At 36.6% G+C, this 14,713-nt stretch overlaps 1 protein-coding gene across 1 annotated transcript; it reads left to right on the top strand.

The window, feature by feature from the left end:
- Positions 1 to 596: 596 nt before the first annotated feature.
- On the top strand, positions 597 to 14,713 carry LOC113579388 (uncharacterized protein C18orf63). Its single transcript, XM_035530997.1, is given in 15 exon segments — positions 597 to 682; positions 684 to 774; positions 999 to 1,052; positions 1,941 to 1,997; positions 2,669 to 2,780; positions 3,776 to 3,817; positions 4,370 to 4,446; positions 5,197 to 5,303; positions 5,505 to 5,601; positions 7,108 to 7,193; positions 7,831 to 8,014; positions 9,737 to 10,402; positions 10,686 to 10,769; positions 12,357 to 12,518; positions 13,946 to 14,713. Coding segments are annotated over 14 exon segments (1,866 nt in total). The 3' UTR covers positions 12,480 to 12,518; positions 13,946 to 14,713.

Raw genomic sequence — 14,713 nt, forward strand, 5'->3', positions numbered from 1 at the left:
CTTGAATAAGCGAGCGTTATCTACGTTCATTGTGTACTTCGTGGCCCTTTAAGCAATATCTGCTTTGTCACAGTTTACCACAAAATATCAGTAGACAACTAAGCCATTTCATTGTGACCGTTTAGGTAAGATAACCTAGCTAGTTAACGCTAGCAACATTTGATCTCCTAAGTTGCTACAACTGTAGCTAGCTAGCCTTTTGCAACCTAACTTTCTAGCTAGCTACTAGCTAATTAGTAAGGTGGTAGTATTACATAATGTTAATAAGTTGTAATATAGGTGTCTGTTTTGTTTGTGAACTTGCTTACTCGCCACATTATAGCAAGCGTAAGCCTGTTTTGCCAGGAGAGCTCTGTGTCTCAAAATCATTAGCCGGCTGGCTAACCTAGCTGGCAAAATTAACTAAGCTAGCTAGGATTTCCAACTATATTTGGCTAGTTAGTTATCTAGTCCTAAGGTAATATTTTTTCGAAGATCACCGCTGAGCAATTTAACGTTAGCTTTAAACATAAAGAGAATATTGAAAATTTTAAAATATCTATAAAAATTGGTAACAAGTTTGTAAGAGTCAGTTCTCTTTGACTTCTACCTGCAGTATGACCGGACGAAGTGAGCAGTCTTTGTTTTTCGTCACTGTACCAGACCTGAGGAGGCTATGTGGTGTATTTCTGTCCTGTCAGAGTTGCCTTTGATGGAGACGAAGGATACCTAAGAAACATGCAAGTGAAAACGTGCAGGTGAGGCCTCCAGCTTCACACCAAGTATGCACTTGAAGTGGAGCTATAAGTAAAACTCAGAGACTATAAAAATATCATATAGATTCCAATCCCATGTCTACAACTAAATATTTATTTATTATAGATATAAATAAGTTCAGCTGATTCAGGTTATTTGGCACTTGTCAAACAAATTTTTTTGTCAACAAATTATAGGTGGATCTGAAATTTTGTGCTAACTGAATGTTTCACTCTTCAGAGAACTTTGTATCTGTATTCGAGATTATTGCATCACCCTTTGTTGGCTCTCGAGGGGGGATCATTGTTGTAATGGCTGTAAGTATGACATTAAGTATGACATTTGTCTTCAGGCTTGATTGTTTATGTTTTTGCAGCATAGTCACCAAAAATGATATGATAAGCCCCTCTTACACAGGAAACAGTACTGCTTCTTTGCACGTATCTTTTTGTGATCACTCATGTTAAAGTGAATTATAATGACTATAATGCCATGCTGAGCATTATCATTCCATTGTTTCTGGTTTGTGTGTTTTTTTTCTCTGTGACATTCTTATCCTTATTGTGTGTGTGTGTGCATGAATTCGTGCATGCATGTATGAGTCCATTTGTACCGTGCTGGTAGATATGCCTGTGCGTGAGAGAGTGTGCATGTGTATGTGAATACATGCATGCGAGTGTGTGCGTGCCGGCACTGTCCGTGCAGAAGCATGCTCCATGAGAAGCCAAATAGCTGGTGCACATTCCAGACATTCTGTCAACCCTCTTCCTTTTCTGGATTTAGGCCAACATAAAGAAACAACGCAGAACGGAAGTCTTAAACATGGCTAATGAGCTGCCCACCTATTAACTCTGCTGTGGGGCCCTTGATGTGAATCTGATTAATGCCACAAAGACATTCAGTTCATTTTGTGAATATGTTGTCAGTCTATACAGTAAGACTTCAGTAGAATTTTGCAATGTTGGTAAATCATTGACAGTTTTGTCCTTATGTAATGTTGTACAGCCAAATGAGATAAAGGCAACGCGTCTTTTGGAAGTTGTAAAAAAGATAGTTGATGGATTTATGTTTTTTTATCTTCAAAAAGGTATTACTAAGTTGTATCATGTAGTTATTGGTTTCACAACATAAAGACTTTAACCTTTACCTAGCTCCAATATTATTAACTTTCTTCTCTTTTTGTTTTTGTCACTTTGAACTCTTAGATAACATTTTTCAAGAGAGGCATGATACAGGCATATGTGCAGAGCCACAGTCTGCAGGTTTGGATTTAAAGAGACTATTGGCAAGCAATTCCCTAAATCCAATTGTTAATTAAATCAATTTAAAACACGTTTTGTTTTGTTTTGTTTTTTGTGTGGAAGCTGATAGTAACATTCACTTAAAATAATTCTAAATGTAGAAAAAAAAAACCATAATGGATTCAGCATATAAACACTACAATTGCAGCCAAGTATTTATTGGAAGACACAATTGTGTTAATGAATTCTTCTGATTTGGATGAGCAGGATGAAAAGGTTTAATTGCTTAAAATGAGAAGTCATTTGTCTCATTGACCCATCTGTTTAAGGTCCATTTGTGTACTTTTTTACTTATGAATAATGAGTAAGCGTAAAGCTATACATTGAACATTAAGTGATAAAGAATGCCAGCAACACTGCTGTCACTACACATTTTTGCAAAACAACCTCTAGTTTATCTCTGTTAACTATGCAAACTCTAGTTTAACTCTAAGATATATAAAATTCAGTGATATACCTGGGGAAATCAATAGATGGGTGTTCTATAACAACGTAGAAATAATACATAAAACCAGCTTCACTCCCACCACAAGTTGGTTCATTTGTAGTTGTTGTGTACAAGTTAAAATTTAGTTTCTACAGACTTTTAAAATCTGTTACCAATGCTTTTTTTTTTTTTTTTTGAAATTCAGTTAAGTCCTCCGCAGAGGGTTCTGCCTAGCACAGTGCAGATGTGTCTGTCTTACTCCATCACTGCTAGGCTGGCCCCCAACTGGAACAGAGCAGGCCAGTACCTGATTGCAGGTATGATGGGTACAATGAAAAGGAAAAAGGTCTGTTATGTAAAGCACAAATAGCATTAATATAATTTTCCCAGCAAAACCCTGCCCTCTGTTGTAAGATGATATTTAGGCACTTGGCCTACATATAAAGTTTACATGTTGGAATGTTATAATTGTAGTTCTAGAGGTTAATGAATGTCAGTGAGGTTTTTTTAAATTTTATTTTAGTGTATTGACAGAAGCTTTTCTTGTGCTTGTTCCTTTGGAATATCACACAAAAGGCTATGACATTCAATATCACTAATAATAATTGATAATTAATGATTCATCAATAGTTGACTGCCAAAATTAACAGTATGGATAACATTGCAGTGATACTTGGTTCTGATATGGTATTGCATGCATTATTACATATTACATATGTGAATATTATCATTAATATTATCATTATTAATACTATCAATCAGATATCGGTACAGGCATTACCACTGACAGTGTAACAGAAATATTAATTGACACATAAACATGAAATATTGATAATGGGATTTTTAATGTATCTGTAATGATTACTGACAATTGTGATGCTATATTTTGCTATATAGATTTTCCTGTTCACTCCATACAAACATTAGTGAATATGCATTGCAAAGATGTGCTATGTGGAAAAATGTGCCATTGCTTTGTTATGCCCTTGTGCTGGAGGTCATTTTGTGGTGGAAGTGCCTCATTGTGGCCTTGAGCTTAGGTGAAACAAGTTCCACCCACAACTTTCATGGCTTCACAGATAGCATTATTTTGTGGGCAGAGGTTGACAGTCAAGGTATATGAAGTAATTAGTTATAAGATGATAATTTTACAAATGGTAGCAAAATGCATGTTTAATTTCAGTAAGAGACATTCCTTATTTTATTTTATAAGTATAAAATTATATTTGAAACCTCATTATGTTATGTCATCAGTTCAAACTAAGGGCTAACTGACCATTTCCCTTGCACTTATACATTCTGTGTTCTGCAGGAAAGGACTTCCTGTCTGAGGCTGGAAAACTGATAGCTGTTGGTAGGTGGAAGCTAAATATCTTGACCTTAGAATCCAAAACAGTGCTTTGACTCTTAGCTCCTCTTAGGAGCTGCTGTTCTTTGTAAGTGAGTCACTAAGTATTGAAATTCTAGTAACACAATAATGAATAACTGCTTTAGAAAACTCGATTTTTCCCTTTTGGGTAGCTTTTTACCAGTTGATTTAAATAACTAAGTGTTCCATCAAACTCAAAACTTATTTAGCATACTACTCAACTGTACATGTAAAAATAAACCTGTTGTAACATGAGTATTAACCACAGAATTTTTTTTTTAATGATAAAATTTGATAATAAAACAATATTTATGCAGAATTAACACTGACCATAAATAGGCTTTACTAAACTAAGCTTTTTAAACTTTAGTGAAATTTTAGTAAACTTTCCTGAATGAGATCTGAACGAGCTCTCTCTCTCTCTCTCTCTCTCTCTCTCTCTCTCTCTCTCTCTCTCTCTCTCTCTTATGCTCTCACGCACATGCATTCTTTAGTGTTTGGTGCTTTTGATGGTAGTGTCTTTTTTTTCCCTCACAGTCTTGGAGCTGAGTGCAAATGAGACTCAGCTGTGTGTTAGTGTGGAAGTCAGCACTGTAAGGCTTCCCCCTGCTGTGGTAAGAAACAACTTTCAAGTACAAGAAGTGCTATTAATTCTACCCCTATGGAAGCTTTTCAGTTATTTGATGAGCAAGATAGATTTCTGAACAACATACTGTTCTTTGTTCCATTAAGACACGATGTTCTATCCTAATTTTAAGTTTTTACTCACACCAATAAGAATTATCCACATGCCTGGCAGATTTACGTTTTTCTACTTGACAAGTCTCTTTACTAAACTAAGTCTAAACTATTCTGAACCTTGTGTCAGTTCACTGTGAAGCTAGAATGTTCAGATACAAAAACGCAAAGTCCACCATAGTGCATATCAGCCCATAACATTTGGGGTGAGAATATTTCAGTAAAATTTTGAAAAAAGTGCTGAACTTTACCTTCTAACACCTTTGACCTACATATCGATATAACCTTAGTCCCAGTCATATCGCACCTGCTTCAGCTCAACCTGTGCCATACATTACTGAAAGTCTCTCATATTCAGTCTGAGTTGAATAGATAAACCAAGCTTCAGGCTCCCTCCAGTGTAACGGGTTTATACTGCATTATGGCCTCGTTCTCTACACAGATGCATGAGTAAAATTACATGAGCTGTATTTTCTTATATTTTCATTTAAATTTGCATTTCATTCACAACTTACATTTAAAACTTCTCTGTCTTTTTAACTGGGTCAATCTTTCAGTTAAGAGTGCAATGGTTTTGTCAGGTCTTTGGAAAATCATGCTTTTTTTATTTTGTTCTCTGTCACAAGCTGGAAGACTTTGATGTCCCTCCTCTTGTGGTGAAAAAGTTTCTCAGCAACAAAGAGGCAGTTCTCCACAACACAGTGCAAAATAACTGGTGCTATATTCTCCCAAGGTGCGCTGTCTGTCAGTAAAACTGTTCATAGTTGCTCAAATAATATATTTGCTAAATAATGATTTTGAATGCTAGTAATCTCACTATTATATCACATTATAATATATATCATATTACTGATATATCACACTGCTAAATTTATGCTCTGTGTTGCTTTGTGTGTGTGTTTGTGTCTGTGTGCGTGCGTGTACACATAAGTAGCATGAAGAGGGGTCAGATCATTAGCATCAGTCGAAAGATGCCTCAAGAGTGTCCATTTAGATCTTACACTGAGCTTCAAAATCACTGGATGACCATGGTGTGTGTGTGTGTGTGTGTGTGTGTGTGTGTGTGTGTGTGTGTGTGTGTGTGTGTGTGTGTGTGTGTGTGTGTGAGAGTGAGAATGAGAAGCTATAAAACTCCAAGGTTATTACTTGGGGCTGTGAACACCCAGATCCCAGGAATGACATCATCGATCTCAGTCCAGAAGAGTGCTATCCTAGGAACAGCAAAAATACCACCCTCTCTCTCTCTCTCTCTCTTTTTATTTATATATATATATATATATATATATATATATATATATATATATATATATATATATATATATATATATATATATAAAAAATCAAATTTAGAATTCATATTTTAGAGTTATTTTGGGTTAGAAGAGTTTACATTTCTGTAAATGTTTAACCAGTTATTAAGTTAATTTACTGATATAAGTAGCAAGGTTCATTCATTCATATATTCTTTGGACTTTTACTGCTTCAACAAAAAAAACTTTAAAGCGCATTCTCATATGAAGACATTTTGGAATTTGGCTCCACTATGCCCTGGGTCTAAGGAAACGATGCACAGTGGTGCTGTAAAATGACATCATTATCTTTCCATCATCATTATCCATTTATGGCTATCGCACAAAAGTGAAATTTCTTCAAATGTGACCTTATCAGTTTACAGCACATCATTATTTTGAAATTAGTTTCTCCAAGTCTCATTGAGTTAAATGAGGATTGTGTTTCTCTCCTTATACCGGAAGGAGGGGGGTTGTAAGTATATGTATGTGTGCATGTAGGGGGGTGTGTGTGTGTGTGTGTGTGTGTGTGTGTGTGTGTGTGTGTGTGTGTGTGTGTGTGTGTGTGTGAGATTGTTTGTTTAGGGTGTAAATATGTGGCTGTGTGCTAAACCATTTTGTATATAGTTGATCTAACCTTTGATCACAAACAAATCCTGCTGTATGCTGATAGGGGCATGTTGTATGCAATTTTTTTATTCCCCAGTAGTCTACACTAGTTGAAATCTACATGTTTAATTTTGTGCATTACTGTTTGCTTACAAACGCATAAAAACCTACACAAAGCTGTACTTAATTTGAAATTCCATTGCATTTTTAAGACACCTATGATATTATGTTAATGTCTAGGGATTTTTAATGGAGTGCTCCCTTTCACTGCTTGTATTTATTGATTGAGATGAAATGAGATGTGGAAGAATTTGTAAATCTAATTCACTTCCTGATTCACTTCTCGGTTCACTTCTCATACTCTGGCCATTGAAATAAAAGTTACTTGAGTGCTGCCTGTAAAAAAACCACAAAACATTAATTAGATAATAGTAAATGAGGGCACTAAACTTTAGCTAGAGCCACTTGAGTGTGACAGGGAATTATTTAATGTTTGACATGTACCATTCTTGGAAGTAAAATTTTAAACTTTAAAGTCTGGCTAAACAGGGATTGCAAATGCTGATAATGAATTTTCGGGATCCGCTATCGAGAATTCATCTATGGACCTCTCTCTCTTTCTCTTTCACTCACTCGCAGTATGGGTATCATTTGCCCTTGCTGAATGAAGATGAGGTGGTGTACTGCAGTGTGTATTTCAAACTGCTTGGTGAGAAGCTTTTCACGTATCCTTCATATTTTAGCTGTGCCTTCTGCAACCAAATAGCATCTTGTTTTTCACACTTAGCTCTACAATGAATGTATGGAACATTTATACGGTTTCAACTCTAGACTAGAAATGAATTCACAACATCCACTAAAAAAAAATGTTAACACCTTAGTGTAATGTTTGGGCAACAGACACTGAATTATCATTAACATGTTTGCAGGCATTGAAACAAAGATTAACTCTGTGTTGTTTCAGTAATTATTTGTGTTTTAGTAATAATAAAATGTAACATCTGTTGTACTTGTCAGTGAAAAAAGTTTGGCTGCTCATGATTTGTCTGTGTCTTCAGTATTCAGTATTTATGTTAAAAAATATGATGATCCAGTCATCTTCCAGTTATGTTTCTTATTGTGTGATTCTCTGGCACCACAGTCCCTGATAAAATGTGATTATATCTAGTGAAAGTTTCGTCTTACTTCCATGAACATAAGCTCACAATACAAGACTCGACATGTATATTATTATACATAATATTCAGCATGTTTGCATAGAAAAGTTAGTCTCACTGTTTATTGTATTATTGTTTTGTTTCAGCTGTTGTCATTTGGTACTATTTGATTTAGATCTGTGTCTTTAACAGCTTAATTGCCCAGATATCCCTTGAGTTGTATCCGCACACAGCCAGTGCAATGCTTTCCGCGAGTGGACCTGCAGGGGGCACTTGGATCCTTTATGTCAGACCTGCGATGCCAGTTTGAGAATATTTGTGGCTTCCCTGCACAAATGACCAGCAAACCTTGCTACCATACTATCAAACTGACCATAGCTCCCTCTCAGGTATGAGACAGCCACAAATGTTTTGAGCAAAGTGGCATGTATTTATTTACTTAAGTGATTTAATTATTATTTATATCTATTCATGTGAAATACACCCTCTGTATTCCATTTGAAATAGATCTACTCTTTTATATTTAATTGGTTTCTGATGTGTGTGTAACCATTTAAATCACAAAGAAATGAAATTAGAAAACTCAAAAGCAGAACTGAAGAATTATGGGTAGAATAGTATGAATGTGCTATTCCTTCTGAAAGCTATGTTTTTACATAATCATTAGGTGTGCTCTTCTTTTTTTTATATATATATATATATATATATATATATATATATATATATAGAGAGAGAGAGAGAGAGAGAGAGAGAGAGAGAGAGAGAGAAAATGAAGATGTAAAGACATTAAAAATTGTTAAGGGTTGTTTGTTTTAGAGGGTATGCAACAGTTTGAAAGCTAATACAAGATAGCGTATGTTTCCCGTGTGTACATAATTAAATTATTTGGTGAATGTCAGTCCCTTTTATAAACAGATTGGCAGCATGGGAAAATGAAAACTAAAGCTCAAAGCAGTTTAGCACATGCCTATTTATTATTTGAAAATATAGCTTTCAGTAAGAACAGTAGCTCATTCATACCATTTCAAGAGGTTTCTCCATGTAAAACCCATAATTAAGTCTTTAAGTGAGTTTTTTTTCTAGAGATTTCTTTGTATTTTTTTCTGCAGGTAATAATTAGCTGTGCAAATGGTTCTTTTGTCCATTTCAAATATGCTAGCTAAATTGTGTGTGTTTTGTCATACTGTGAAAATGTGGCAAACACACTGGTCATTTTATATAGTACCTGACCCTGTGTTGCAAGAATATTTAATCAAGCTGCCCTAGGTTACTACTCTAAAATTTAACAGAAAAACATCTTTCAGCTCATGTATGATAAATTACTGATCGCACACAGAACGTGCATATAGTGAGATACTAGGGAGAAGGTTTTCTTTGTCTCTGTTACACACACACACACACACACACACACACACACACACACAAAGAGAGAGTGAGTCTGTGTGTATGCAGCAGTCAGCTCTGTCTGATATAAGTACTCCTAAAAAATTTTCAAGACTGTTTGAAAAGTATAAGGTGACCATAGAACATAACATTCCCATTGCAGGGAAGGTCACTGTTTCCAGGCAGAGCAACAGCTGACCCTCCATTAGGTCATTTCCTCTCGCCTGGTTCCCACTCCACAGATGGAGGGGAAAGCTAGCTATGTCGACTAGGCAAATAGACTTTATTTACACTGGGACTGGTTCACTGTTGTGTTATTCAACTATAACAAATGAAGTGGAATATGATGGAACAGCACTTTGTCAGTTCCTGGGAGTTAGTGGTGGTGGGTAGAGACGGTGGGCGTTTTAATCTTTCTGAGCACAGATGATTGATAACAACAGGGTTGTACCAACCTTTATGAACTGATCGTGATAAGATCTTGGTTCTTATACAGCAGGCTGCCATGAGCTACAGTAATAATATTAAAATGTAGTACTTTCAGGATTTGTTAAAATATATTTATCTATGGCTTTTGCTGCTGTAAATATGCTTTGAACTGCAGCTGTGTTCTGTATTTTATATCTTGTAAATTCTGAAGCAAATGTTTAGTGTCACAATAAAAATGAATATAAATGCACTGGTGATTACTTTATGTTTACTTTATCTACCCTTGGCCTTGTTTTTAGGGCTTTGGTGCTCTGCCTGCTAACTTGACATCCAAAATCACCAGCAGGCTTGTACTGTCCCAACTCCCAGGAGGCTGCCCCCTGGGCATGGTGCATCATTCTCAACTGCCACTTAGTCAGCCAGGAGGTCTGAGCAGCCTCAGCCAGACAATCCCAACCAGAAGACAGGGGTACGTTCAAATCCCCAGCCCCAATTTAGAGTTCTCTCACCAGCATGGCATAGACACACGCCAGCTGCCTTCAGCAGGCGCCTCACTCATGCCGTGCTCCTCTCCTGCTGCTCTCACCTCCATCAACCCTTCACAAGGCTTGAGCCAGCCTACTCCTTCTGTACCCAAACTGGTGCCCATCTTCAAAAACAAATCTCTCAGTCGCCATGTTAATGTCACTAAGATCCTGGCAGAGAAACAGCAGAAGAAAGGAAACATGCAGGGCCAGCATGCATCCAGACCAGGGGTTAAAAGACCTTCCTCCTTTTCTACTTCTTCATCCTCCTCTGCTCCAGCCACCAATCCACCACCATTCAGTGGGTCAGGTCTCGACAGGGTGTCTCTGCCCTTCGTTAAGGGCCATAAGGGAGACAGTGGTGTCGGGATATCATTTCCACAGCAGCCACTCTCTCAAACTCTACCACAGGCTATGCCTGAGATCCCCAGCAACAGGGGGGTAAGCAACTGCATTCTACACAGTGCACTCTACACTATACAGCACAGTCCCACATGTTAAATTAACTGGGAAGAGTCAAACCTTTGTGATTGCCTTCGTTAGTGCCTGGTTTACAAAACAGGTGATGATTGAACACTGGCTAGTTTACAGTATATATAACTTCAGGTAACTCAATGCTAGACAAAATGTGTGCATGTCTGTGATAAGAACCATCTAGTCCACTATCCCATCTGTTGCACAGACATGCACACTAAAACATTTTCCTAACATGGTCTTGCCTCAGGGAGACGTGTTCATATCACACCCAAAGAGGCCCAAAGTCACCATACAGGATGTGGATGTAATAAAGTATGCAAAAAGCAACCAGGTAATCTAGCACTCCTTTCTTCTGCTGCCTCTCATCTCTGTCGGCAATATGTACACACTCAGCATTAACTGTATTAGCTAATTTATTAGCTATTTTACCTATTTGTTAACGTGTTATATAACAAAATATAAGTGCAATATACTAATACATCACGAAAACAGATCCCTGTTTTCATGGAAAGAATAAAGATTTAAACATAAAGAATATAAAGCATAGTTTTTAAATCTTAATTTAATCTTAATTTTGTTCCTATTTATTCCTATGTTTAGGCAGTGGTAGCCTAGTGGTTGAGGTACTTGACTAGTGAACAGAAAGTTGCCAGTTCAAGCCCCACTACTGCCAAGTTACCACTGTTAGGCACTTAACTCTCAGTTGCTCAAGTTGTATTAAGTCAGTCTTGTAAGTTGCTTTGGATAAAAGTGTCAGCTAAATCCTATAAATGAAAATGTATTTATAAGGCAGTGTGTGTATGTTAGTGAACTGCTTTGATTTAGTGTCCATTAGACTCCTGCCCATAAACCAAATGAATTGTCTGGTGTCATCTGTAAAGAAAATCCATTATAAGCGGGGCGTGTGTTCATTACCTGGATTAGATGCCATAAGCCAGTGCATCATTGTGATGGTTCATGGTAGGAAAGAGGTGCTCACAGAGCACCTATTGATTTGAAGTATTGCTCATTTGATTCAGACAGTTGTTCTATATATTAGATACCTTGAATACTTTAGTAATTCATGAATAATAATTACACTCAATTCTAAATAAAGGATGGTTAGCTCATGTGCTGCTATCTATAACTTTTGCCCCAGGAAGTTTTCAAAAAGTGGTTTCTATTATTATGACGGTCTTTAAAGAAATGGTTTGGCAAAAACACCCTTTATGCAATTTTCCCCAACCCTTAAATGTAGTAAATCAGCTGAGGCCTGCTTGTTATCTTATGTTTGATAAAAAGTAATGAAAGTCTATTTTGCCAAGCATCTCTTCTGTAAACATATGTCCAAGTCTTCACTCATTTGCCTCCAACCACTTATAATTCTTATGTTATATAACACAGTCTTGCCGATGTGGTGTAGGACACAGTATGATTTACAGTTATCTGTAATAAATAAAACTTCAGTGCATAGCTGAAAACTGTAACTTTATGGGGTGTAGCCATCTTGGACAACGGGAATCAGTTTTTTCTTATCATATAATTTAATATTATTCAGCACTACCGATTCCCTGTTGAGGGTGAAAATGTACTGAAGAACGGGGAGTTGAAAATCATAGTAGTTCCACTTTGAATGTTTACAGTGTTTAAGGCATGTTGTTTAAGATTTTAGAATATATATACAGAAAGGTTTCCTGGCTATGTAGACTTAATTGTTTAATTATTAATTGCTTCAACCTTATCTCATGTGCAAAATGGCAGAATACAACGCTGAATACATGTACTGGCTGATTGAGTACCTTTAGGATAAGGGGAGAATTAAATTATTATATTTTTCACTGAGCTATTCTTTTAAGATTAATTCTAAAATCCTCGATGAGATTAAAGTAAAAGCTGGTGTTTTGACTTGCAGACTGAGGGTGTATTTTTTTGCCCCCAGCTGGCTAAGATCAACGTGGCTACTCTGCAGGCCTGGCTGAGAGGTCAAGGGGTTACTGTGCGCTCAAAGGACAAGAAGGAGGATTTAATGTCAAAGGTTATGCAGTGCTTGTGTGAACCATGAGGCAGTACAGCTGCAGTTCAGACAGGATTCCTCAATCAGGTAATCCACACCGTAGTGGAAACCCAACCTGCAGAGCTTTTAGTCATAGCACTCAGTCTGAGGAGAGCTTTGCCCTATTCATATGGGCTGCCGATGAGCTCTGTTTTGCTCTTTTTCTTTTTCTTCACTTCTTTCACTTTTTCTTCTACTGGGGACGATTTAGTGTCATTTTAGAGATCTCTCATTTTGTTTCATGCAGATAGGACTAGATTTTACAGATGTGACATCAGCTATCTAACACAGAAATGTATAAAATCATATCTGCTGATAATTCTTTAGTGTTATTTATTGTTTTAATTTGCTTACATTGGTTGTTTAAAGTACCCTCTAAGAGTTTTGTGTCAAGCAATGTCTGGCTTCTTACAAAGTTAAAAACAAAAAAAAATATATATATATATATATATATATATATATAGAGAGAGAGAGAGAGAGAGAGAGAATATAAAATTAGGCCATTAGATTTGGCTTTGTGTTTATTATTGGTATGTGAAATGTTTGTCACAGTGCTAGTGGTAGTTTTTAAAATCATTTATATTTAATGTCTTCAAATAAAACTATAAAAACAAACTTCCCTCACTAGAATGTCTTTTGGTATTATAAGACTAGATTCACAGAGAGCATTTCAGACAACAGTGTGCGTTAGGAGCTGGTTTTCTTCCAGCGCCACGGAGCAGTGCGATACGAGTGTAAAGGAAAGCTCTGATCAAGACTAACACTGGCCGTAATGAAACTTGTAATGACAGTGAGCAGGGGGAGCCAGACGGTTTTGACTGAAGTGCAAATTGACCCAGGCCACTTTTTTGACTAATGAAGGAGCTGAGACTCTGGAGCTTTCAGTCCTTCAAAAGCACAGTTATGGCCTTTTTATCGCTTCTTATGTACAAAAGACTAGTGACCTGTACAAATCTGACTCAGAGCAGTGCAGTGAGACAAGTTTGTGCAAATTTGAAGGTTTTTAAGTATATTATTTTTTCAAGCTGTTTTGAAAGTTGTTTACATTTTATACATCAAAGATTTTAAATTGAAACAGGCTTCCTTCTTGTTTTGTGTTCTAGGACAACTGTTTGTGATTATCTTAAATCCCTCATATATTATGACAGTTTATTGATATGTTGTTGGAGACAGGAGAAATAATTTTTGCAATTAAGTGAACCATTTTGGTGTTAGCATTAAACACACATTAAAATTGTCCTGTTGTGTGAGAAATGTTTTTAGATCTGCATAAATTGGCTGTGTGTTAGGTTGCATTAAGCACATTTATGCATGATCATCTTAAGACATAAGACTATCAAAGACTTTATTCCTGCCAAAACATTTTGAAATGTCCTGGTGTATTTTCAGTTTGTCAGTAATTTATCATTGTTCTTGATATAGGTGTGCACAAACTCTTTCTTTTCAGATTTCTAATTTGCTTTCATTTTGTCTAGAATTTATCACAGTTTTGTCATAAAGACTCAAGCGGGAACAAAGGCTCTTGTTAAAGTGCCTGGAGGACAATGTGTCGACCCAGCTGGAACTTCCTGCTCTTTCAGGCTGTTGGTTCTTCAAAACACCCTGCATTTAAAAGGCAGTTGCCACAGGGCAAGAATACACATTCCACAATCGGAAACGTGCTGAGTCATGCTCCAGGTTTACAATTCTGGCCTGCAGGTTAGCCACTGTTTAACTGCCCTTTGACCTGGCAGACATTGGTTGAAAATGTCCCACCAATTTTGGGATAATGGATGTTGCAAGTGTTAATGGTTCGGTTTATGATGGTTATAAAGAATAATGAGATGTAGTCCTGGAGGAAGGTGCATGTAGTCCATTTCTATCCTGAGAGAACCTATTGCCAGCAAAACAGCATCTTGCATCTAGAGTGAATTTTTGAAACATAAAAAGTTTAGTGTGGAGAATGTTGGAGATTCTCACTGGTGTTGGTAGTTCAACTTTAAATAAGAAATTAAATTAATAATTTTTTTTCCATAAAATATAATTTGTTAAAGCTCATGCTTGATTGACATTCTTGTGAAGAAGGTGGGTTGAATTGGTCTGTTTACTGCTCTCTTTAACTATTTTATAAACTAAGGCAACTGAAATGAATAACCTCTGTTAACAGCATTTTAATTTTATACTAGACATACTTAAATAAGACTATGGTCTGTTCTCCTGCTATGGCTTAAGCCTTGGCCACATATGTCCAAAATGGAGCACCC

Source organism: Electrophorus electricus, chromosome 10, assembly GCF_013358815.1.
Source record: "Electrophorus electricus isolate fEleEle1 chromosome 10, fEleEle1.pri, whole genome shotgun sequence".
Classification (NCBI taxonomy): Eukaryota; Metazoa; Chordata; class Actinopteri; order Gymnotiformes; family Gymnotidae; genus Electrophorus; species Electrophorus electricus.